The sequence below is a fragment of the Macaca mulatta genome, chromosome 16, assembly GCF_049350105.2.
Source record: "Macaca mulatta isolate MMU2019108-1 chromosome 16, T2T-MMU8v2.0, whole genome shotgun sequence".
NCBI classification, from domain to species: domain Eukaryota; kingdom Metazoa; phylum Chordata; class Mammalia; order Primates; family Cercopithecidae; genus Macaca; species Macaca mulatta.
The window spans coordinates 70,156,964-70,182,278 of record NC_133421.1 but is presented as its reverse complement, the minus strand read 5'-3'; the positions used below and the strand labels follow the sequence as shown (position 1 = coordinate 70,182,278).

The 25,315-nt window shown below is 44.4% G+C and overlaps 1 protein-coding gene and 2 long non-coding RNA genes across 9 annotated transcripts in view; 1 reads left to right on the top strand and 2 right to left on the bottom strand.

The window, feature by feature from the left end:
• Positions 1-936: 936 nt before the first annotated feature.
• LOC144335802 (uncharacterized) lies at positions 937-4,938 on the bottom strand. The gene is made up of 2 exons (XR_013406990.1): positions 4,084-4,938; positions 937-1,904 (listed from the first exon to the last, which is right to left on the bottom strand). It is a non-coding gene; the product is annotated as an uncharacterized LOC144335802 (long non-coding RNA).
• Positions 4,939-5,266: 328 nt separating this feature from the next.
• The window catches only part of GOSR2 (golgi SNAP receptor complex member 2), a 22,957-nt gene continuing 2,908 nt past the window's right edge, over positions 5,267-25,315 (top strand). The window contains exons 1-7 of one of the 7 annotated variants that reach the window (XM_015119780.3): positions 5,287-5,358; positions 11,644-11,708; positions 13,205-13,313; positions 14,172-14,304; positions 17,144-17,284; positions 20,697-20,802; positions 22,637-24,132. In XM_015119780.3, the coding sequence (XP_014975266.1) occupies positions 5,330-5,358; positions 11,644-11,708; positions 13,205-13,313; positions 14,172-14,304; positions 17,144-17,284; positions 20,697-20,802; positions 22,637-22,695 (642 nt within the window). In that variant the 5' untranslated portion in view covers positions 5,287-5,329 and the 3' untranslated portion in view covers positions 22,696-24,132. Of the gene's footprint in view, positions 5,359-11,643; positions 11,709-13,204; positions 13,314-14,171; positions 14,305-17,143; positions 17,285-20,696; positions 24,133-25,315 lie in introns of those variants that run through there. The other 6 variants (NM_001257778.1, XM_028835740.2, XM_077969518.1 and 3 more) reach the window with 6 other exon arrangements.
• Positions 9,523-10,996, bottom strand: LOC144335804 (uncharacterized). The gene is made up of 2 exons (XR_013406992.1): positions 10,232-10,996; positions 9,523-9,983 (listed from the first exon to the last, which is right to left on the bottom strand). It is a non-coding gene; the product is annotated as an uncharacterized LOC144335804 (long non-coding RNA).

Here is a 25,315-nt window from a genome sequence, read left to right as displayed (position 1 = left end):
ATCCTCCAGAAGTGGCCATGCCTATCTTCTCCATTCAAGACCATTATGCTGTAATGCCAACCAACTTTTACAATCAATGTCCTCTCTTGCCTCTGATCAATATAGTGACCTCATAAGATACTGGGTTGGTCTTAAGCTGTTCCAGGTGAGGGCCAGATGTTCCTTACATGAATGGAACTTCTCTTCTTGCTCCACCCATGGGACCTGAGCCTATCCACCCCTTCCCCCGACAACTGGTTTCAGTGTGTGGAAGGCAGGGGTGCAGTCAACACTGAAAGAGATCACCTTCTAGGAATTCAGGCCTAGAATTAAGCCTAGGATTAAGGCCTAAAGAATTCAAGAGCTGTAATCCCAGCACTTTGGGAGGCCGAGGCGGGCAGATCACAAGGTCAGGAGATCGAGACCATCCTGGCTAACACGGTGAAACCCTGTCTCTACTAAAAATACAAAAAACTAGCCGGGCGAGGTGGCGGGCGCCTGTAGTCCCAGCTACTCGGGAGGCTGAGGCAGGAGAATGGCGTAAACCCAGGAGGCGGAGCTTGCAGTGAGCCGAGATCGCGCCACTGCACTCCAGCCTGGGGGACAGAGCAAGACTCTGTCTCAAAAAAAAAAAAAAAAAAAAAAAAAAAAGATTTCAAGAGAAGATGTGGTTGGATGATATATTGTTGTAAACATACATCTAAAACTTTGACTGGTGAAATTTTATTCACATTTTTCTGCATTCTGTAAGCAAAAATCGCCATTGGTGTCATCACTAAAGAAGCACAGGAACAAACTTTGAGTTATGAAGCCAGTATTCATAGGTATATGAATAGAGTGAACAATGGTGCAGCATCATGAGTAACGATGTAACCAGCATTAAATAAATGGCATTATCAATACAACCAGCTGTCTTAGTCTATTTTCTGCTGCCATAATAGAATACCACACACTGGGTAATGTTTAAAGAAAAGAAGTTTATTCGCTCACAGTTCTGGAGGCTGGTAAGTCCAAGAGCATGGCACCGTCATCTGGTGAAGTTCATCCCATGATGGAAAAGTGAAAGGCAGAAGTTAGTATATGAAACAGACAGACAATGGCAGCCAAACTTGTCCTTTCATCAGGAGTCCACTCCTGTAATAATATCGATCCATGCATGAAGGCTCTGTCCTTGCGACCCAATTGCCTCCCAAAGGCCTTTCAGTACTGCCACAATGGCAGCCAAGTTTCCAACATATGAATTTTGGGGGGACACATTCAAAGCATAAAATTCTCCCCCTGCCCCCACAATTTATGTCCTTCTCACTTGCAAAATGTATTCATTCCATCCCAATAGTACCAAAAGTCTTAATTCAATCCAGCATCAACTCAAAAGCCCGAAGTCTAAAGTCTCATCTAAACCAGATATAGGTGAGACTCAAAGCACGATTCATCCCAAGACAAATTCCTCCAGCTGTGACCCTGTGAAATCAAAACAAGTTATCTTTTTCCAAAATACAATGGTGGTACAGGCATAGGATAGACATTCCCATTCCAAAAGAGATAACTAGGCAAGAAAAGAAGGGTAACTATTCCCAAGTAAGTCCAAAATCCAATAGGGAAAACAACATTAAGTCTTAAAGCTAGAAAATAATCTCCTCTGATTCATGTCCCACTCCTGGACATGCTGGGAGGCTGGGCCCCCAAAGCTCTGGGCAGTCCCACTTCTACAGCCTTTCTAGGCTCAGTCCACGCAGCAGCTCTGATGGATTGGAGTCTCCTGCCTATAGTTCCCAGGCTGGAGTTGCATACTGGTAGGACTACAGTTTTTGTTTTTTTTTTTTTTTTTTTTTTGAGACTGAGTCTGGCTCTGTCACCCAGGCTGGAGTGCAGTGGCCGGATCTCAGCTCACTGCAAGCTCCGCCTCCCGGGTTTATGCCATTCTCCTGCCTCAGCCTCCAGAGTAGCTGGGACCACAGGCGCCCGCCACCTCGCCCGGCTAGTTTTTTGTATTTTTTAGTAGAGACGGGGTTTCACCGTGTTAGCCAGGATGGTCTCGATCTCCTGACCTTGTGATCCGCCCGTCTTAGCCTCCCAAAGTGCTGGGATTACAGGCTTGAGCCACCGCGCCCGGCGGACTACAGTTTTGAGGTCTTGGAGATGGCTCCATTCCCACTGCTTCACTAGGCACTGCCCTACTGGGGACTCTACAGTGGCTCCAATCCCACATTTCCGTTCAGCATTGCCCTAGTGGGGACTCTCTGCAGTACCAGCTTTAAATAAGTGGCATTAGGAGCTGGAGGGGCAGAGAAAGCTACATAGGACAATACAAACAGGTTCTGAAAAGTCATGGCATTGTGAATAACAATGTTGTTCCCCTTTTCTCATGGTAGCCAGAAACTAGCGAGAAACAGCACATTTGACAATAGCATAAAGAAATAGTTCCTGGATCCAGACAGAAAGTGATGGTGCCTGAACAATGTAAAGAATATTCACATGCACATATTAGACAATAAACAAACACCTAAGTACTTTTCTCTACTAATTTTTCTTATCTTTGTTGTTAAATCACAATTCCTCACATGAGTCCATGAATTTTATAACACAGTTTTGTTTGTTTGTTTGTAAGGTGGTGTCTTACTCATCTTTGTACATCAGCCCTTGCATTGTGTTTGACACACAGTTATCAGCTCAATGAATATATAATGTAGGATGATTTATGGAAGGAGACCAATGGACTAAGTCAAGTGGACTCTGGTGAGCCTAGAAAACAGTTCTAGTAAAATGAAGGAGAGGCTAGAGGGTAAGTCATGCCAAGAGAATGTCAGCAGTATATATCAATTATCCAAGTGGTTTAACCACACACGAAAAAGAAAAAATGGGATATAAGTTAAAAATGCAGTAAGATGGAGAGTGGAGTTTTTTTCCATTTAGAGGAAGGCCTAAATACATGTAAAGGCTTAAGTCTTTAAGAGACTGAGAGGCAGAAGGGAGATCTTCTGAACTTCAATTTCCTTATCTGCCTTATCCACCTCCCAGGGATGCCATGAGACCCAAAGGAAAACAAGACATAGGCATGAAAATTATTTGAGAAATTTTTTACATTTCTATCCTCTGATAGATTTTTCTGATAGCTTCCAACTATCCAGAGAATAAAAATCTATAAATAAAAACCCAACACTGACATTTAAGATTTCCTGGCCAGGTGCAGTGGCTCATGCCTGTAACCACAGCACTTCGGGAGGCCAAAGTGGGTGAATCGTCTGAGGTCGGGAGTTCGAGACCAGCCTGACCAACATGGTGAAACCCTGTCTCTACTAAAAACACAAAAATTAGCTGGGTGTGGTGGTGGGTGCCTGTAATCCTAGCTACTTGGGAGGCTGAGGCAGGAGAATCGCTTGAACCCAGGAGGCGGAGGTTGGAGTGAACCAAGATTGCACCATTGCATTCCAGCCTGGGCAACAGAGCAAGATTCCATCTCAAAAAAAAAAAAAAAAAAAAAAAAAAAAAAAAAAAAAAAAAAAAAAAAGAAAAGAAAAGAAAAAGAAAAAAAAATTCCTATGATCTGGTTCTAACCTTTCTTCGAATACTATTATTGCCCCAAACACCCTGAATCCAGCCAGAGGAGATTCATGTTCTTTCCTTCTGTTTGCCTTTGCTCAAGCTATCCCCTGAGCCTCAAATGTACTCCTCTTCATCTCTACCAGGCAGATACAATAAACATTTTCACAGTGGTTAGTATATACAAGACACTGTTAAAATTCTCTTGATTCTTGAAGGTCCTATTCATGCTATTTTGTCCATGAACCCTTCTTGCCCTCCCCAGGGAAATGGTACTTTGGATCAATTGTAGCATGTATTCTACTTGATAATGTAGCTTGAGAGTATGATTGTCCTCCCAACAGACCACGAGAGATATGGGAGATTTTAGGGCTGTGTCTTGCTTGTGTACCTATCTCCAGTATCTGTGCATGGTACGTTGTAGATGCTCAACGACAGAATAAATGAAAAAAATAATTTCAGGAAAAGAATGTACATGGGTGGACAGTCTCTTGGGACACAAAACTGGGTGGGATCCAGGATCCAGGAAAACAGAAGTATCAATTTGTCAAAAAAAAAAAACACGTCTCCTGCCTTGGGAAGAAGAGCAGATAAGCTTGGAGGATGGAAATGGGATAGCCTATGTGCAGACACAGAGGTGTCCAAATCCCAGTCCCTGCTTAAATACCACCCCTTCATTAAGTCTTTCCTAAATGTCCTCCGGGAGACGACCCCCAGTTCAGCTCAATCTCTTTGGAATGTTTGTCTTGATAAATAAATGTTTGTCTTGATAAATAAAATTCATAGAAAGCCATTGGTTTGGACTGAGCTCCGCACTAGGCCCAACAGGCCAAACCAAAATAGTCACTCATGCTAACGTTCCAAGCCACAAAGCCGAAATTAAGCTGTTCATCTGACCTTCAGAGAAATCAGAAGAGAAGGGAAATAGCCATATCCCCATGATAAAGGAAGTCCCTTTGCCTTAACCAATACAAGTAAAATAACTTTGAAACTTGTTGCTTCTGCTTTTTTTCAGCCCTTTTCTGTCTATAAAGACAATCTCCTCTGCTCAGCTCATCAGAATACTCATTCTATTTCATAGAATAAGGTGTTGCCCGGTGCTAGAATCGCAAATAGCCAGTTAAGATCTATAACTACATTTCTTGTAATTTTATCTTTTGACAGTATACATATCTTATTTCCTTTCCCAGACCAGAACCTCTCTGAGGGCAGCAGGAACCTGGTTTTCCCTGCTTCATACATGACACATAATAACCACTCATTCATTCAATGTAGGTTTACTGGATGGATAAATAGGAATGGGGAGTAGATAGGCGGGAGAGTGAGTAGACAAATGCGAAACAGGAAAAGCTTGCGCCAGGAAAAACAGTGAAGAGCGAAATCTCCAGACCCCCGATTACATGGTTTAAAGCGAAGCCAAGTAAGAACCTCCCGTCCTTTCTGCGGCAGGGAAGAGCAGATGTCCGTCGCTCGCCTTCAACTTTGCTCTGAGGACCTCTCGTGAGTATCCCGCCATTGTCCTTCCTAATGCCTGACTCAATCCTGAGGCTAGCCTTCAGCAAACATCTACACCTCCTTGCCCTTCACGTAAAGCCGAGCCTGTGATTACACTTATCCTTCCGTCGCCGGCCTCATTTCTCCTTCCCCTTCTCTCATCTCGCAACCACCGCTAGTAAGGCGCGCGTGCGGGCAGCCTTGGCCGGTAGGGGAGGGAGGGCCCTGCGACCGGAAACCGGAAACCGGAAGGGGGGCTGTGAGGACGTGTTCAGAGGAAGCCAGAGCCGGAGCAGTGGCCGGCCCGGCCGGCGACATGGAGCCGCTGTACCAGCAAACGCACAAGTGAGGGCCGATTGGGGAGCGGGCAGGGGCTAGACGAGGATAGGCCAGATGAGGCTGGCTTCCGGGGCTGGGGCCTCGGACGTCCGCCAGGGTAGAGGCCGAGTTTTTCCGCCAGGGCACTGCTGGGGATGCCTCCGAAGTGCTTAATCCTTGGCGGGACGCCCAGGTCAGACACAGACAGTGGGTTCAGTCTGGGGCCTGGAGACGTAGGGCCGATGACTCCTGGGGTCTGCAAGTCCGTGACTACCTGCTGGGTAGACTGGGTGAAGGGAAAGTGGCACCTGCAGGTTATAAAACTTTGTCCAGCACTTGTCAACTCGGTGCTCCTGGTTGGTAGAGCTCGAGAGGAGACACGGAGTAGGAGACACGGCCCCTGGCCGTAGGAGTGTACTGTTTAATTGGAGAGTCAAGGCACGTACGGGAAAATATTTTTATTCTTATTCGATTTATACTAAAGACCACGTTTTTATGGTACAAAGAAATTGCTGTCCACGTAGCATTCGCTGTTATTACTTGTTAATAGTATTTGGTTACAGGTTATCGCAGAGAAAGTCGAATTTTAATTTAGCTTCTCATGACTTAAGTTCCTTGATAGTGTCCTTTATTCGCATCGTCCTGCACTTTTGGAACTTGCTGAGATATGTAGTTGAATATGGTAATGGGGCCATACTTACCCTATTTTTTGGGGGAGGGGGCAGAATTTTATGATTTTTACCCTGTTTTGGGGGGACGGAATTTTATGATTTTTATTTTTTATTGTAAAATATACACAACATAAGATTTACTGTTTTAACAATTTTTAAGTGTACAATTCAGTGACATTGGGTAGGTACACAACTTACATCACTAAGATCCATTTCCAGAACTTTTTCATCATCCCAGTGTGCCTGTTAATCAGTAGCACCTCGTTTCTTCCTTCCAGAGCACCTAGTAACCTCTGTTTTACTTCTCTCTATGAATTTACCTATTCTAGATACTTATAAGTGGAGTCATACAGAATTTGTCCTTTTGTATCAGGCTTATTTCACTTAATGTTTTCAGGGTTCATCTATATTGTAACCTGTTACCAGAATTTCATTCCGTTTTATGGCTGAATAATGTTCCGTTGTATGTATCTACCACATTTTGTTACCCACTCATCTGTTGATGGACACTTGGATGTTTCCACCATTGGGCTGTTGAGAATAATACTGCTATGAACTCTGGTGTAAAAGTATCTGTTTTAGATCCTTTTCTCAATTTATTGAGGTATATACCTGTCCTATTGAGAACTGTCAAACTTATGCTGTAGTTTTATTGATTAAAACACTTAAACTCACACTCCCAAGGCCTGGAAATGAAATGCCCTGAAGCATTAGGAGTAAGAGGGTGAAGATCCTCTTTCTCTTTCATTTTCTAAGTTTACGGGTTTCTTTTATTTTGACGATGAAGTGTTTCATTTGTGTGGGCGAAAATACAGAACCTACTTTGTAATGACAGAATTTTCTTATACACGGGGGAGCCCTATTCTCACATAAACATTATAGGAAGGGACTTAAACTAGTCTGTGAGTAATTTAGAGAAAGAATGAAACGCAATTATGTTCATGTTACTAAGAAAGGGCAGATCTTTCACAATCCCGGGGCACAATGGGCATGGTGGTGCCTTGAAGTTAATCTGTTATGTATAGTCTTATCTAGTTAATTTAGTTAAAAGATGTTGCCAAGAAGGCCATGAGCCATTTTATATTCAAGAATAATTTTGTTTAGAGAGTCTTAGACTACCTGTTTTCAGTGCAGCTAATCTCAGAGAAAACTGCATGGCTCAGAAGAGGAATTCTAAGTGGTACCCCAAACAAGGTGTGTGGAGTGTAGATGAACTCTGTAGGCCTCCAACAATGCACCCTTGAACTCTAGCAGCTTGCCAGTTTTTTCTGTTAAGGGCCAGATAGTAAATATTACAGGCTCTGGGGGCTATGCAGTCTCTATAGTGACTGCTCTGCTGTTATATTGGGAAAACAGCCATAGACAATATATAAACTGATTGATGTACCTGTGTTCCAGTACAATTTTATTTATCAAAACAAGCAGTGGGCCAGCTTTGCCCCACAACTATTAGGCCCTCTGTTACCCTGACACTCATTAATTCATTAAATATTTATTGAGCACCTACTATGTGCTATGCACCATTCTCAGTGCTGGCAGCACAGCCCTGCCCTTGAGGAGTTTACTTTCTTTTATGCTGCAGTATCTGTCTTTCCTTTCAAGTGGTGAACCAGGAGTGGGAGTTCTGGTTCTAGACCTCCTTGCTTTGTTTTTCCTCATCTGTAGAATGATATTATAGTTTGGGCTGGTTAAACTGTAAGGCTCCTTTCAGTTCCATGATACAGAACTGGTGACTGAATGACTTTCACAGGAAACACGTGGAGTCCAGTGAGCACCAGCAATGAACTTTGGCAACTGCAGAAATTAGCGATTATAGCTGAGTTGACACAACAGTAGCTAAACGTATTAATTTTACTGGAACTTTGAACCCAGTTTGTGGTTACCTCTTACCATGTCCCTGAATACATTGAATACATTGGAATTGGATTGACATTTTAAAGTTACTTGAAAACTCCTGAATCTACTTGAACAGCGAATGAGTGAAAATAAAAGATGAAAAACAGAATAAACATATTACACTTAAATGTTTACTTTAGGTAAACTTTATAGTTTATAAAATAGCCAAGCTTCTGTTTTTGAGATCCCAGTGGTTGTAAAGGCGACCACATTTGTCCCATATGTAGTCCAAGATCAGTCTCCTGTCCTGGATGTTATCGTATGTCCAGGAAACAAGAAGCACTACATTTAACAAGCTCCCCAGGTGGTTTTGATGAACAGGTGGGCTTAAGAACTGTTACCTTATCTCAAGACCTTTTTTTTTTTCCTGAGCAGCTCAGCTTAAGAACTATTACCTTATCTCAAGACCATGTTTTTCCTTGATAGATTTTGCCCTTTAATGAGCAAAATGTAAAGGCAAAGTGAGTGAAATGAAAATGACCAGATTGTTGCCATTACTTTTAAGTAAAGTTAACACCAAACTTACATGATGCTGTATAGATTACATAGCGTTTTCACATTCACAGTGGTCAGAGGCAGCCTGGATGTAAAGTGGATGTTATGGGGTGGTGGGGGGTGGTGAGTAGTTTCATGAACTTTTAAAAAGCACTTCTATTAAAAAATTCTTCCTAGATCTTCTGTAAACCTTTTTAAAAGACAGCTACAGTGACCCTGGCTTATTTGCTACTATTTCTCTGCTTTGTTATATTATCGCCCAAGCCCACCATGGACCCCATGCTAGAGAGGGCATTCCTTATGGCCATGCTCCCAAGTCTTGCTTGTGTATCACCTGTTTCTTATTGACTTCCAGCGTGTTGTGTTGTCAGAATTCCCAGTTCAGTTTGAGACAGATTTTGCACTTGGCATATTAGTAGTTCCCACCTTGCCATTCATACTTGGCTTTGTTGTTTCACATTTATCTTTTCTTAGCATGAAATGTAGCGACTGGAATTGTATTATTAGCTACATCTTCTCTAATTGGTTCAAAGCAAATAGAGATTTGATGGGAAAAGTCAGTGGATTATGGGCCTGTACAAAAGTGGTTTGATGAACATCCCTGCCATTTACATCTCCTCAAGGTATCCCAGAAGCTCTCTAGGACACATTCCTCAAAGTGCTGGGTCATAGGATGGGCACATGCTGTATTCTACTAGTTATTGTCAGAAAGCATTTAAAGTGTTTTACCAATTTATAATCCTACCAGCTGGGTATGAGAGTTCTGGTTTCCCTATTTCCTTATTAATGCATATGTTCCCAAACTTTAAAATATTTGTCAGTTTGACGGGCTAAAGAAATGTGATCTCAGTGCTTTTCATTTGTGTTTTCCTAGTTGAGTGTCATTTTGTGTATTGATTGACCATTTGGGTTTTCTTTCCTGTCATTTGCCCTTTCTTCTTTTTTTTAAAAAAAATGGCTTGTTGGACTTTTCCTATTGATTTGTAACAATTCTTTGTATATTTTCTGCACATCAATCCTTTGTTATCTGCTGCAGATACCCTCCAGTCTGTGCTGTTCATTTACTTGTTTATTTTGTGGCTTTGGTGTACAGAAGTTTTTTTTTTTAATGTTGTCAGATGTATCTGTCTTTTTCTTTGTGGTTTGTGGGTTTTGTGGGGGCAGGTAGTTTTTGGATTTTGTCTTATTTAAGAAATCCTTCTGTAACCCAAGGTCATTTATGCATGCCTGTATTTTCTTCAGAAAGTTTGAAAGCTCTGCTTTTTCCAGATAGGTTTTAAGTGAGCTTGAGTTTATTTTTATGTATTACCCGAGATGTCCTTTTTCTGTACGGATAACAAACTGGAGCTGTTGGCATTTATTGTAGTCCCTTCTTTCAAAAGCTCCCAAATACGTGGGGCTGTGTCTGCGCTCTTTCTTTCCTCTTGGGCCAGCTGTAGGGTTTGCCTTTCCTTGTCCATCTGTGCCTGCACTGCCGCCATCTTGTTTCCATTGTTACAGTCATAATGGCTGGTTGGACAAGTCGTTCCTCCCCCTCCTTCTTCAGAGTGGTCTTGGCTATTCTTGGCCTCCCCACTTTTTATTATGTCACTGTTCGTGTTGATAATATTATGAACTTTCAGATTTTTCTATTAAATCAGCATTGAAAATTTACCTCACAGCCTGCGTCAGGACTTCCTTAGAGTCCTAATTCTCCTTTCCATCCCCGTTACCCTCCGGTCCCCTATACCCGTTCCCTTGTTTGCCCTGCTTCAGATGTCGGCTACCTCAGGCTGCATTCCTACATCCACCCCCATACCTCCACACCCCCGCATCATCCCGGAATATCCCGGACTTACTTTCCGGAAGCAACGGTCTGGTCTTGGACTCTAGCAGTGATTTCTAGTTGCTTCTCAGGGCCACAGGTCTTGCCTAGGAGCACCCTGGGGAGTCATTTCACAGCTCGCCCGGCTTCTTTTGGTGCCCGAGGGCATGTCTGGAGGCCACAGGGAAGCCCTGGTAAAGACTGGGCACCAGCTGAAGCCGAAGTTGGGTGCCTGGCTGGCACTGGTAAATTCGGAGTCCTGGTTTGCAGTGCTCATGATGGAGACTGGTTGCTGACCTTTCCTCCAGCGTTGGGGATGATGTGAGAGTCCAGCAGGCTCCCTACATGTGGGCCCTAACTTGGGGAACCTCGACTGTGAGCACCAGGAAGTGGACGGTGGGGCCAGCATAAGCAGTATCCCAAGGACTGATCATGGAGGACCACTAGGAAGGGGGTCCTGAGGATGTCCTTGGCCAGGCCCTGGAAAGCCTCCAGAGAGTGTTACCCAGATCCAGGGTACAGTGTTGCATTTCCAAATGAGATGGCAGTTCCTTCTTTCCTTGATATTGTCAGGGAAAGATGTTTACCAAACAGGAGGTCCCTATCTTTCAGGGTCTTCCTTTGACTGGTTTCCTCCAGTGAGTCACTTCACCATCCTCTTCCTCTGACCTGATTCTCTTTCAAGCAGCCCTCTCTGCTTGTAATCCACATGTCTCGTATGAATTTTTGCATATCAATTTTCTCTATCTTCCTTCACCAAATGATGTCTCCCTTCTTCACAGTGATGCTCAGAACTCTCTCTGTCCACAAAACTTACCTGGTTTGTTTTTCTCAGCCCCGCCCCTCTGTCTGCTTGCCTGTGACACCACTGTGCAGAGCTGCCCCTCTTTCTGTTTGTTTATACTTATGTGTATTGCTTTTCTCGTGAATCTTCCCAGGGCTTGTTCATGTCTGTCCAGCCTGTCATTCCTAATTAGGTTGTTTCTCAAGGACAAGGATTATATCTCCTTTGCTCTTTGACTCTTCCTAGTACAGGCCAGTGCTTAGCACATTAGGTCATAGAACAGAAAGTAGGATTGGCTGGGTCCGGTTCGAGGTTTATCACTGGCTGTGTGACCTTGAACAAGTTACATAAGCTTTCTGGGCTTCAGTTTTATTTATAAAATGAGGATGATAATAGTACTTTCCTCATAGGGTTATTGACTTGGCAGAGTCTTTTGGATATGGTAAGCACCCATAATCTGCCTATCAGTGTTATTATTAGTAGTTAAGATATTAGAAACCATGCCAAAACGTGGGACCTAAAGTGCCACATACAAATTTTACAGTTCAGTGATGCTGTCAATTTAAATCAGTTACATGTTGGCATCAGAAACATTGTCTTTTCTGACTGAAGCGCTGTTGATTACTCCTGTCTCACTCATTTCCTCCCTCTTCCTTTGATAGGCAGGTCCATGAGATCCAGTCTCGCATGGGACGCCTGGAGACGGCAGACAAGCAGTCTGTGCAGAGTGAGTAATTAACTGTGGAGACCAGAGTCCTTTCTCTGATGACAGGGTGCTAATGGGCTGGGTTTCCTGACTGCACTCTGCCTCGGGGGCTTAATGATTCAGCGTGGAATGAGTTTTGTTGTTAGGGTGGACAGAAAAACCCTATGGCAAAATCACTGATTTCCCTGAGTGTGCCCTTTGGAATCCCACAAGTCTTATCCCCCATTACCCCTCCACTCAACCTGACATGGCCCTATGGGAATGGAAGCGCTTGCCTCCATCTGTCTTAATCTAATTACCTAGTCCTTAGAGGAATGTACTCCATAAAAATTCAGAGATGTTTAACTGGAATTGGCCATTTCTTCTGAGCTGAGAACTGTGGCTTTTAAGGAGGATTATTCAGAAACGAACAGCAATATTAATTAGTTTAGTTCCCACAGCATGGTTTCTTTTGAGAAGCATGCTGGATTTTTGGGTTTTTTTTCGTGTTTTTTTTTTTTTTCTATTCTAAGGAAAGATCTTTTTTCTGAGTCAGTCATATGGACACCACCTGCGGGGACTGCCTACCCACCCCACTGCTGGGCTCCCTCCGGACCCATTCCTCCTGTTCTCTCACGTCTCCTTTCACAGCTTCAAAAGCAGCTCTGTTCTTGGTTCTGTGCCCCACCTTGTTCTAATCTCAGCTGTCTTTGTTTACTGTGGGCGCAAAGGCCTAGGAAGGGGCAGTGTCACTGCTGTCACTTCTTTATGGGGCAAGAAGCAGTCTGGATGCTTTCTTTTGTGCACAGTTTAGCTTTTTTGTTCATTGGACTTTGTTTGCCTTCTCAGCAATCTTGTTACATGATTAGAAATGGAAAGAGGTCATTTTGACTGTCTTATCGAAAGAGATAAGGAAAATGACCGTATTTATCATATCTCTTTACCTCTGTGGATTCTTTCCTGGGCCTTTCCTATTGATATTTGGTCTATTTTGGGGACGTCAACATTGCTCAGCCCACCCATTCTTACAGAAAGCCTTAAGGGAGCTCTCCTCTGTATGTTTCACATACTAATCTTCCCCTTCCTTTATGCTTTTTTTTTTTTAATTAAAAAAAAAAAAAAACTCATTACTATAGGGAATTCAACTGGCAGTCTTTTTACTAGGTATTTATAATCCACGTCTGAGAAATCCAAAGGAAAAGAGACCTATATCAGAAAATTTAGCTTAAAGTATTTATTTGTACAACCTTTGCATGTTTATTTTCTAAAGGTAGGAAATTTATTTCTACAGATTTACCTTCAGCTTTTTAAAAAAATTGGCATTGTTGTGTCATTAACAACTATATACATGTACTTTTTTCAAAACAACATTTACGGCATAATTTGAATTTTTTCTGTTATTCATTAGTGTATACATTTTTCTCCTTTTGAAATATGTAGTTCTAGTTTATTGGATATTGAAAAAAAATCTGTAATTTATTCTAATTTAAGTTCACTATCTCTTTTCCAGCAATTATTCTTTTTTCTTTTTTGTACAGTAGTAGAAAACGAAATCCAAGCAAGCATAGACCAGATATTCAGCCGTCTAGAACGTCTGGAGATTTTGTCCAGCAAGGAGCCCCCTAACAAAAGGCAAAATGCCAAACTGTAAGTGCTGACCTCTGACATGGCACTGCTACTCCAGGCCCGGCAAGATAGGCTTTTCTCCTGGCGGGGGGGAGGCGATAGAATATTCTGAAAACCCACGTACATGTTGAAAAACTACGACTACGTAAAGAAAAAGCCCCCCCAAAGGGCACAGTTGTATCTGAGTAATGCTCCTCAAAATAAATAGCCTGTGAGGTTTGTGACTCAGAAACCTTGTGACCCCTTTGGTGTCATTTTGAAATTTTGCCTCCAGTTCTGTTTTTCTGACTAGACCCATGGCCACCTGAAGCCTAATGTTGCCATGGAGTTTTGTTCTGCTCTTTGGTTCCTGCTGGGTTCTTCTTGGGTTGAAATGAAAAATCACTTGAATCAGTCCACCCATAATGAAATGCTGATCTAATGTTTGATACTCCACCATGAAATTAAAATGAAACCACCTTTGCCACTCCACCCCCAGTGCCTGTTTCCAAAAGTTTTATGATACTTTGTGGATGCTTTACCTCAAAGATGCCCTTGGGCTTCTTCCAGGAGAGCGATATAATCCATAGAAGGTCAAGAAGAGGTCAGCGAGCCTGCTTCCTGTCCCCTGTTCCCTGTCATGCATCCAGAATCAGAGAGCAACAGATTCTGAAGTAAAGCTGCCAGAAGCTTGTGTGCTACCATCTCGCTTTAACCACACGTTACTTCTTTACTTTCAACATCATTGATCAAAATCAGATCTTGTGGTGGTGGGGTATAGCATGGGGTGGTGTAGGGAGAAGTAAGGAAATGCTGTCTTTCCTGAATACAAAGCCTGGCCCCCTGAGACTCTGCTGCCCTGAGTTCCTGGAATTTAATCTCTCTCTCCATCAATTCCAGTCGGGTCGACCAGTTAAAGTATGATGTCCAGCACCTGCAGACTGCGCTCAGAAACTTCCAGCATCGGCGCCATGCAAGGGAGCAGCAGGAGAGACAGCGAGAAGAGCTTCTGTCTCGAACCTTCACCACTAACGTAAGCCAGGCCTGCGGTGAGGGTCGGCCTGCATTTGGCAGATTGTGGGGGCTGGAGTTCAGATCTCTGAGCGCCATCTGTTTTGGGGGTATCTGAAGAAGACTGGTGATGAGGAAACCAACTGGAAATGACGGGAACTTTGTGCATTGCCACAGAGACTAGACCTCGACAGAGAATCCCTTTTTCTAAGACAAAAACCTGAAGAGGAAGCAGTTAAATTGAAGGGGAATAGGCAGAGGTGAAAATTACCTGGTTGGACTGGTCTGAGACAGAAAGGTGGAAGTTCACATAGTGGAAACGTTTTTCTGATCAGATAGAGACAGATGATTAGAACTTAGGCCATTTGTAGAGAAGGCAGTATTTCAAAGCTGCCTGCGGGCAGTTGCCGTTGTGCCGAGTATGTGTGTGGTTCCAGTGTCAGGTGCATTAAAATGTTTTTGCCCCTAGTCTGAGCAGCAATTTGGAGGAATTTGTTAACGGATGTGTAGGGTTAGACGGACTGCTTGCCTGAGTCTGTCTGAAAATGTGTTGGTGTGCACGTTTGATTTCTCAGAACCCATTGTCCCTGCCCTTTAGTCTTAACCAGATCATTTCCTGCACATGGCTGTAGAACAGACTGGCCTTTTCTGTGTCCTGCATAATATATTCCACTAAGTGAAGTGTGCTTTGGCTTTTTGTATGTTGTTTTTTACAGAGGATTATTTTCTAAAGAGATGTTAGCTTTCTAAGCCTGTTGTTAAAATTCACATCATTTCCCGCTTTGTAGATGTTTAACCCTCAATGCTGCATCCTTGCTTTGCAGTAAATTTCCCCAAGTGTTTCAGGCTCTGCCAACGTTGTTTTGCTTCCCCAGACTAAGCAGTCAAGTCACAGTGTTTAACAGTTCAAAAATTTAATGAACTATAAGACACACTAAAAGATGGTTGGATTTTAGATCGTTAATAATGTAGTATTCAGGCCTTTTTTAGACCAGGGATGATCGCTTAGGATTATTTTGTTTTCTGCTAGCCTGGTGTGATGCTGTGCATACAGTCAGTTCTTAATAAACATTGGCTTGCCAGATGAAACTTCTTCCTGGTCATTCTACCATCTGGAGCTATAATACATTTTTCTGAGAGGTAATGGCCCATCAGCCATACTGTTTTAGATGGGAGGGTAAGAAAGATTTGTATGTAAATGGCATTTCGTAAGTGTTTGTCAAATTACTGAAGAGAAGTCTCTAACTGAGTCTTTCCAACACCAGCGTCTTTTGACGCGCTGGGCATTAGCTGCATGCAGAACACTGATTAATTCAGGCACTAGGAGTAAAGCACATGATGAAATTAAAAGACCTGACACCTACGTGTGAGGAGCTCCTCTGTTAGCAGGGGCAGTTGAAAATGCACATGTACAAAATGATTCCAAATCTGAGCAGCAAAGAAACAGTGGCATAACCTTTTTTTTTTTTTCTGACAGTTGAAACTGGGATTTAGGTGGTAAAAACAGCACTAGTAGGACGGGGCACAATGGCACACACCTGTGATCCCAGCACTTTGGGAGACCAAGGCAGCAGATTGTTCAGGAGTTCACCATCCTGGGTGACATGGTGAGACCTTGTCTCTACAGAAAGTATAAAAATTAGCCGGGCATGGTGGCATGAGCCTGTGGTACCAGCTACTCGGGAGGCTGAAGTGAGAGGATCACTTAAGCCTGGTAGGTCAAGGCTGTGCTCTATCCTGGGTGACAGAGTGAGACCCTGTCTCAAAAAAAACGTGAAACAAACCCCAGCACTACTTGGCAGGAGAGTTTGTGATTGGCAGAAAAGAGAAGGGAACACTCTCACAACTCGTAAGGACTTGGCTCCTGTCTGTAGTCCACTTTCAGTGCAGAAGTAGAACCACCAGGATGGGTGTTGGTGTTTCTCTCTACAGTATGGGTAACAGGGCAGGCCGTGCGCTCAGTACCCAGATTCCCACCTCCGCTGGACTTCTTACCAGCTCTGTGATCTTGGACAAGTTATTCTACCTTTCTGGGCAGTTTTTCATCTATAAAATGGGGAGGCCTATGGACAGATTGCTTGAGCGCAGGAGTTTGAGACCAGCCAGAGCAACATGGTGAAACCCTGTCTCTACCAAAAATAAAAAAAAGAAAGAAAGAAAAAAACTGGGCATGGTAGCATGCACCTGTGGTCCCACTGCTCAGAAGGCTGAGGTGGGAGAATCACTGAGTCCAGGAGGCTAAGGTTGCAGTGAGCTGAGATCGTGCCACTGCACTCCACCCTGCGTGACAGAGGGAGACCCTGTCTCAAAAAAAAAAAAAAAAAAAAAAAAATATATATATATATATATATATATATATATATAGAAAATGCAGAAGCACAGCCTCCTCTATCCTTAGTTAACCCTCAGTCTACTTGGAGAGGTAAACTATGGATAAAATAGCTAAAGGACACGAGCAAACATTTAACATTGCATTAAGGGGAAGCCAAGGAAAGGAACATTTGGGACAAGCTAGGTTAGTGAGTAGTCAGAGAAAGCCTTTAGGAGACACCCAATGAGGTCTTGAAGGAATGGCTTTTCCTAAGAGGAGACAGTGATACAGAGACAAGTATCGTTGGAATTAATGTTATTTGTGGAGTGGAACTCATTTGGAGAGTGACAGATCTGAGGAAGTTCCTCTTCTGTGTGGACAGAGGCCACCCCAGGCCTTTGCTTGGCTTTTTCTTATCTGTTAGGGTCCGCTGATTCTTGCACCGCCGCTCTGGCTGTTCTGGCTTGGCCTTGACCAAAAGACAGAGCAGTCAGACCCCAGGAGCTGACTGACAAGCAAAGTTAATCAAGTGCCTGTGTTTCTTTCACAGGACTCTGACACCACCATACCAATGGACGAATCACTGCAGTTTAACTCCTCCCTCCAGAAAGTTCACCACGGCATGGATGACCTCATTTTAGATGGGCACAATATTTTAGATGGACTGAGGACCCAGAGACTGACCTTGAAGGTGGGGTCCCTGCTGGGGGACAGGGAGAAGGCCTCTTGTTTTAGCCTCATCCAATAGTTTAGTAACTGTGTTTATATTTTGATTACGTGTCCTCAAAATTGTGATATTTTGATGACAAGACAGAGCACTTGCATTTGGGATCCTTTCTGTTGGAGTTGAGTTACTGTGAGCCTGAAAGTACCCAGTTCCTTTGCCAGTGCTTGAAACAAACCATGAAGTGGCCTCTCTTATTATCCAGGTCTTTTCCCATTTACTGAACTTATCATGAAAGTGAGTGCTACTACGAGGGGTCCAATCACAGGCTGAGAAATTGTGTTACAGAATCTCCTCTTGGAAGAATGAAGACGTGGCTGTCCTTTGGTACCTCACTTTAAGGTGGCTTTCCCTTAGGACCCCTACTGTGGACTGCCTTATAACTAAAACCTTTTGTATTTCAGTAACTGAATCCCCACCGTGCAGTGTTAGGGCTGCCTGGTTGTTTGCAGTAGATTAGAGCTTTAGAAGCTTCTAGAGCTTCTAAAACCCATGCTGGTGATCCCAGCGACTCTTCACTCCCTAGCCTCAGGTATTCCTAGAAGCCCTGACCAGTTGGCACTGCTGACACTCCAGCCCCTGGGAGTGGTTTACAGAAACATTACACAGACTCTGATGTCAGTCATGATGTTTCAGCCTCTGCCCTTTTCCTGTATCAACCCTGATGGATAATAGGGCGTGGGTTCTGTGTGTTATCAGGGTGTGGTCCCCTGTGAATGAAGCACTCCCAGCCACTGAGCTGTGAGAAACAGTCACTCGGAAGTGTGAGCTTTATCTTAGTTTTTGTTGGACCATGTTGAGCCTGTCAGCTCCACAGGACTTCAGTGCGTTTCTGAACAGTCCCTGCCATCTCTACAGGGGAGAGGGTCAGGCAAGCTGCAAGTGACACTCGCCTCCTGCTGACAGTTGCAGTGTCTCAGATGGCCTGGAAGGGTGGTCTCCAACAGCCTGCTGGGCGCTCCCCTTTCATGAGAGCCACCTGTGGTGAACTGAACTGATATGTGTTGATTAGTCTGCCCTTTCTTTAGAAAACTGCTACTCTCCTTTTCATATCTCAGAAAAACAGTAGAGGCCTTTTAGGACCAAACTCCATGTCACATGATGAAGAGCCAGTGGGGATTAGAGCTTCTTGTTAAGGCACATGCAGCTTCCCACTGAAGTGTGGCAGCACTGGGGCGTCTGCACACCTCCTGCCACCCACACTGATTCCAGAGGGGAAGCCTGTGAGGTGGCTGGGGGTTGAGACTTGAGGTTTCTAATCACTTTCCTCTGCACACCTGTGGCTACCTGGTGTTTGTCTCTTGATTCCCTTCATCCACTTCCCACCCTATCTCTGTCAGGGATTTTCCACCTACACCATTCGAAAGGAACATAGGAGAGAGCATGAAGGGGCTAGGCCGAAGCACTCTGAAGACTGGGGCCAATTTGTGGCTGAAAATGAACACATGTTTTGAAATTTATGGTCCTTTTCAAGTGATTTAGAAGGTTGATCCTTAGTCTCATACGGTGATGAAATAATCTGTGTGTTCAGAGCTAAGCAGGACTTGAAGAGTCTGATTGTATTCTCTCTTGGGAAAAAAGTACATTTCTCTGATCTCTGAAGGCAGTGAAGTTTGACTTGTAATTTCTCGGGCTAAGGCTTGTTAATTGCTGTCTGGGCAGAATGTAGATTTTGGATTCCTGTCCATGATGCCTAATGTTGATCTCACTTTCCTTGCTTCTCTCAGTTGCTCATTAATGTGTATTTATTTAAAAAAAAAAAAAAAAAAGATATGGGGCATGAGGTTAGATGCCATTCATACAAGTTGCAGTGGGTGATGTGTGCTGAGTGACTTGGGGTCTGCCCCGGCATTCACTTATACTTGTTACTTACTAAGAAATTGAATGTGCTTTAGGCTGAAAATTAGAAAGCAGTAGGGAAGGACAGGCTGGATGGTTTGTGTTTTGGTTTAGGAATAAAATGCCCTTTTGTTTCGGTGGTGGGTGATGCCATTTACAGAAGGGTTTTAGGTCATTGTGTTGGTGTCTTTCTGTCTTTCCCACTTCAGACCCTCTTGTAAATATGGACTTGACCCACCCATTGTACTCAGAAGAAACCTCAAAGATTCTGCTCTACAAAGTAAATGGGTTGGTATCAAGGATTATTGGAACTAGAGAGCCGAGGACAAGTTTTTTGATGTTGCCTTCTTTTTTTAGTATAAAATACTCTAATTTTAAGTATTTTTGTTGAGATGTAATTTACAGACAGTAAGGTGTACAGATCATATTTTTACAGTTCAGTGAATTTGGGCAAATGTATCAACCTTTGTAACTCACACTCCCATCAAGGCCTGGACCATTTTCATTACCTCTGAAAGATCCCTCAGACCCTTTCCCAGTCAGTTGACCCCTCTGCCCCAGGCAACCACTATTGTGATTTATTTCACCATAGATGAGGTTTGCTTGTTATTGAGCTTCATATAAAGGTATTCATACTACTATTTTCTGTGTGACTTCTTCTTCCCAGTTATGTTTCAAGGTTCATTCACATTGTTACCTATTTAATTCCATGTTGGTAGTCAGGTACTTTTTATTGCAAAGCAGTATTCCATTGGTGCAGGTATACCATAATTTGTTCATTCATCTTGTAATTAATGATACCATTGTTTTCAGTATGTATTTATTTATGTATTTTTTTGAGATAGGGCCTTGCTCTGCCACCCAGGCTGGAGTGCAGTGGTGTGATCTTGGCTTACTGCAGCCTCGAACTCCTGGGCTCAAGTGATTCTGTCACCTTAGCCTCCCAAGTAGCTAGAGCCACAGGTGCATACCACCTTACCTGGATAACTTAGAAAGCGTCTTCACTACATGCCCAGGCTGATCTTGAACTCCTGGCCTCAAGTAATCCTCCTACCCACCCCTCCCAAAGTGCTGGGGTTACAGGGATGAGTCATTGTGCCTGGCCTGTTTGCAGTTTTTAGATATTCTCCTATTTTTTTTCTAGAAGCTTTAATTGTGGCTTTAGCTTTTATGTTTAATTCTATGACCCATCTCAAATTAATTTTTATATATAATGTGAATTGAGGTTCAGTTTTTACATACATATCTATAAGAGAGATACATATATATAAAATACATATCTATGATATTATATAGCCAGTCGTTCCAGCACCATTTGTGGAAAAGCCTTTTCTTTCCACTTTGCTTTGCTCTGGTACCTTGATCAGAAATCAGTCGACCACATGAGAGTGGCTCTATTTCTGGTGGATACTGCTTTCTGTGTATTCTGGCCGTGACCAAGAGAATGTCTGTTGGCAGAGCTCCATCTCCTGATGCCATTCCCCCGCCTTGGTAAAGCGACTTGATGTTTTTTTTTTTTTTCTCTTCTCTTCTGCCCCAGGGGACTCAGAAGAAGATCCTTGACATTGCCAACATGCTGGGCTTGTCCAACACAGTGATGCGGCTCATCGAGAAGCGGGCTTTCCAGGACAAGTACTTTATGATTGGCGGGATGCTGTTGACCTGTGTGGTCATGTTCCTCGTGGTGCAGTACCTGACATGAGCCAGCCACACTGAGTGGCTGAACAGCATTCCCACGGCCTGCAAGTGTGTGTGCGTGAAAGAGAGAGGGGGGCCCAGAGGCCACCTTTTGAAATGTGTGCTTGTCTGAACTGTGAAGACACTTGGGAGTGATTGTGATCTAATTTCCAACCTGCTCTGTTTTCTGTGACATCTTGGAGGGGGAGCTAGTGCCACCACCATACGCGGTGCTTAGGAAATGAAAGAAGTCCCAGGTCTGTCTCTCTCACTCTCGCTGTCACTGGGGGAGGGAAAGAATGGCTTTGGTGGCTTTGTTCACACAACTGATGCGTGCCCTGGGAAGGTGTCCACAGTGAGCCCTGCGTGCAGGACTGTCCACACGGTTCACACCTTGTCACCATCTGGCCTTTCTGGCTCCTGATAGGCTGGAGCAAAAGTGAAAAGGAGAGGAAAGAAGCCTCCTTTTCTTACAGCCATTATATTAAATAGTAGGTCGATTCACATGCTCCTAGCCACCTCCCCTGTACTCCAGTGACATGTAGATGACTAACTGTCAATACTTGACACCCTTCCCTGGAAGCAGCTACCTAGGGGAAACAAGATGCTATTGCCGATAACAAGATTTTCCACACTGCAGTTGGGTGTTTCTCCTTTCTGAAGTGAGGCCAGTGTTATTCCCTGGCAGTGTTCAGTCTTGACCCTAGTCACTGATTTTTTCTAGTTGTTAATAGAGTGGTTGGCTTTTAAGGTTCAGAGACTGGGGCTTGGCACCTGTGCGCACCTTTGCCCCTTAGAAAGTAGCTGTAGGCAAAGATTTGTGATTTTCCAGTTACAGTCTCAGCTCTAGTTTTAGTATCTCTAATTCTTTGGTTCCCTTCTCTTCCCGGAAATATATTAGCACCTGCCAGCCAGGCCCCCATTTTACCCAGCCAGTGTGGGCAGATGCCACCGTGGAGACACCTGTAGTGTTTATATCCTTGGAACACTCTGTTTTCGGGGAGTATGATCTTTTTCCTTCTCTGACCCGCCCTGGATTCAGGCCGTACTAATGCCAGCTGTCTTGTGGAATTTAGTATAAAGCCAGTCTGTCTTGAAGTCCATCTAACGTGATTAATCACTGAAAGTCCCAGAAAGACCTAGTTAGTGTATTTTCTCATTTACCACAGGCCTTGCCAACCCTACCAGCCCTGGGCACAGTAGCTTCATGGCAAGACATAAAATGACACTCAAAATCCTTCAGAACTGGAAACCTGCTCAGTGTTAACCCCACCTTTGGTTGTCCTGCCCCACCTGCTGTGTTAGCTTCTTGTTGCTTGAACTGTCTTCTGTCTTATTTCCCTTGTCTTCTGTGTTCCTCTTCACCTCCCTTGCTCCCCTTCCTTCCGCTCTGTAGTCATGTTGGTCTTTTCAGGCACGTCTGTGGCATAGCTCCCCTTTGGTAAGTTTTCTTAATTGTCACAGAGTAACTGAGGTTCCTGGATGGTGATTTCACACTTTTGGTCGGATGAAATCTCCATTGTTCCTACCCCTCTGGGCCAGACGGCCGTAGGTTTCCAAGGAAGGAGGGATCTTTGACTCCTAAAATGGTTTGGGGCCCTGCCAGAGTTAAAGCAGTGACTGGAGGAGGGTGGACTGAGGCGTTGCGGCATCTTTAGACCTATATCTGTCCAACCCTGGGGATTCACGTTGACATTTCCATTACACCCAGCACCGCTACGGTGCCAGGGACCAGCACGGGCCTCTTGGTAATCCATAGAATGGATTCTGAGACTACGACAGCATGGCTGTCCTGTCCCCCAGGCACCCAAGGATCCTGCCAGACAGCACACTGTGAAGGAAGGTCTGCAGGGAGCAGCTGAGCCATTTGTTCGTGAACTCTGGGAGGCAGGAGTCCCCGCACCCATCATGCGTGGACCGATAGGACGTCTTTTCATGGTGTGCACCAGTGCTTTCCACATTTGACCAGTTGGCTTTGATGAACTCTCATGCTGCACCTTCAGAGCCAGTTCTCTAGTTTGGGATAAAAATTGCAGAGGTGCATATTGGGTCTTTACCACCTGGAGCTGGTGGACAGCAGCCAGTGTGTCTGGACATCCAGGAGCGTTGAGACTACATGTCACATAACCACTTTTCACACATCTGCTTTTGGTGCCTGGTGAAAAATAGACCTTGGCCTCACAATGTGACTGTCTCCGCCACCTCAGTGTAGGGATGGGTCCAGGCCAGTGAAGGAGCACCCTCTAGTGGAGGCGGGGGTGAATTCTTATGTCGAGCTGATGCAAGAATCTCTAGTAGCCAGCCTGTGTGACCTTGTACATGAGTTTGGTGTGCCTATTGTGATTTAAAACAGGTGGGTTATCAAGAGGAACTTGGGATCTCTTTATTACGTGGACATTTACTTCAGGGGGGACCGTTGTAAGAAAAGCCAAACTCCAAGATCAAGTGAGGTGAGTCTTAAATTTTTTAGAAGATTTCACTGAGGAGTTCTGTCCACCCTTTGCCCTAATGAATTTGAATGGGTTTAATTTGCGAATTTGGATTTAGACCCATTGTTTTTGAAGCACATCAGCTGAATAAAGTTGAGGTTTATTTTACCTAGAAAATCACATTTTGTAATGGAATTTGATACTCATTTTTATAACTAATGGCCCCCTTTTTTATGTTTCTAGACCAGAGATTCTCAAACACTACTCCATGGCCAGGGGCTGGGCTGGCTGCTTCAGAAGCAGTGGGGAAACTTTTTAAAATTACATATTCCTGGGGCCTACCCCAGATCTGAATTAGAACCTTTTTAAAGTCTCTAAGGTGATTTTACTTATTATTTTTTGAGACAGAGTCTCGCTTGTTGCCCAGGCTGGAGTGCAGTGGCACAATCTTGGCTCAGTGCAACCTCTGCCTCCCGGGTTCAAGTGATCCTCGTGCCTCAGCCTCCTGAGTAGCTGGAACTGCAAGCGTGGGCCACCATACCTGGCTAATTTGTGTGTGTGTGTGTGTGTGTGTGTATTTTTAGTAGAGACGGGGTTTTACTGTGTTTACCAGATTGGTCTTAAACTCCTGGCCTCGAGTGATCTGCCCGCTTCGACCTCCCAGAGTTCTGAGGTTACAGGTATTAGCCACTGTACCCGGCCTCTAAGGTGATTCTGATGTGTGTCTTTTGGAACCACTGCCTCCTAGACGGAAAGCTTCTGTCTTAAAGATGATCACATTTGAAAAAACACGCTGAACTGGCTCAGCGTACACTGTGTAAAGAGCAAAACTTGTCAAGTCCAAAATAAATTCTTATTGTTTATATCCTACCTTAATCCAAAAAGATTTGAGGAGACTTTGAGGAAATAACTGGAACAATGAGATACAAAGAAGTGAGGCACAAGAACAAATCAAGTCGGTGTAGAATGTCAACACCAGGAAAAGGAACTCAGACATTCTAATGCCCTAAGAAATGTTTTGGGGAACCCCTAATTTGACTACTGTCTCAGCGTGGGGGCGGGGGTGACATTTGCTGAAGGGAAAGCCCAGGCGCTTCATAAACGGCTTGCCTGTAGGCCTTACCGGAAGTCAGACGGGGTTTTTCCTGGCTCCATCCCTGCCAATCTGAAACCCTCTCACTCCAGATGTGCTCCATCATTTATCCTCATTGTGCAGACAAGGGCTGAGCTGTGGTTACTCTCTGAAGGCCTCACAGGGAGTCCGGGAGGAGCTGGTCCCTCATCTAGCTTGGAACCGCAGGCCCACTTAACCTCCCACACTTCCCGTGGGGTGCTCTGCTGGGGTCTGAGAGCTGTGCAGGGGACCGAGATGGTGCAGCCTGCTGGCAGGAAGTACAGAGCTATAAGGTGTTTGGTGCAGACCTTTCAGATGGTATAGGGCAAGTTCCCTGTTGGGAAATAATTTCCTAACTGGAAGGGGAGGGAATCTGAAGTGAAAGTTGTCCTCAGGCCTTGCCCCTAGGGGGCGGCATAGCCCCTTCCTTCCTTCCTTCCTTCCTTCCTTCCTTCCTTCCTTCCTTCCTTCCTCCCTCCCTCCCTCCCTCCCTCCCTTCCCTCCCTCCCTCCCTCCCTCCTTCCTTCTCTCCCTCCCTCCCTCTCTCCCTCTCTCCCTCCCTCCCTCCCTCCTTTTTTTTTTTTTTTTGGAGACAGAATCTCGTTCTCTTGCCCAGGCTGGAGTGCAGTGGTGCACTCGGCTCACTGCAACCTCCTGGGTTCAAGCAATTCTCCTGTTTCAGCCTCCGGAGTAGTTGAGATGACAGGTGACTGCCACCATGCCCGGCTAATTTTTGTGTTAGTAGAAACGGGGTTTCTCCATGTTGGGCAGGCTGGTCTCGAACTCCTGACTTCAGGTGATCCACCCACCTTTGCCTCCCAAAGTGCTGGGATTACTGGCATGAGCCACCGTGGCCGGCCATAATTTTTGACTTTCTAAGGAGTCTCCTGTGAGGTCGAGGTTGAGAACTACGGCTGTCAGTCTGTAAATGGGGTCTTA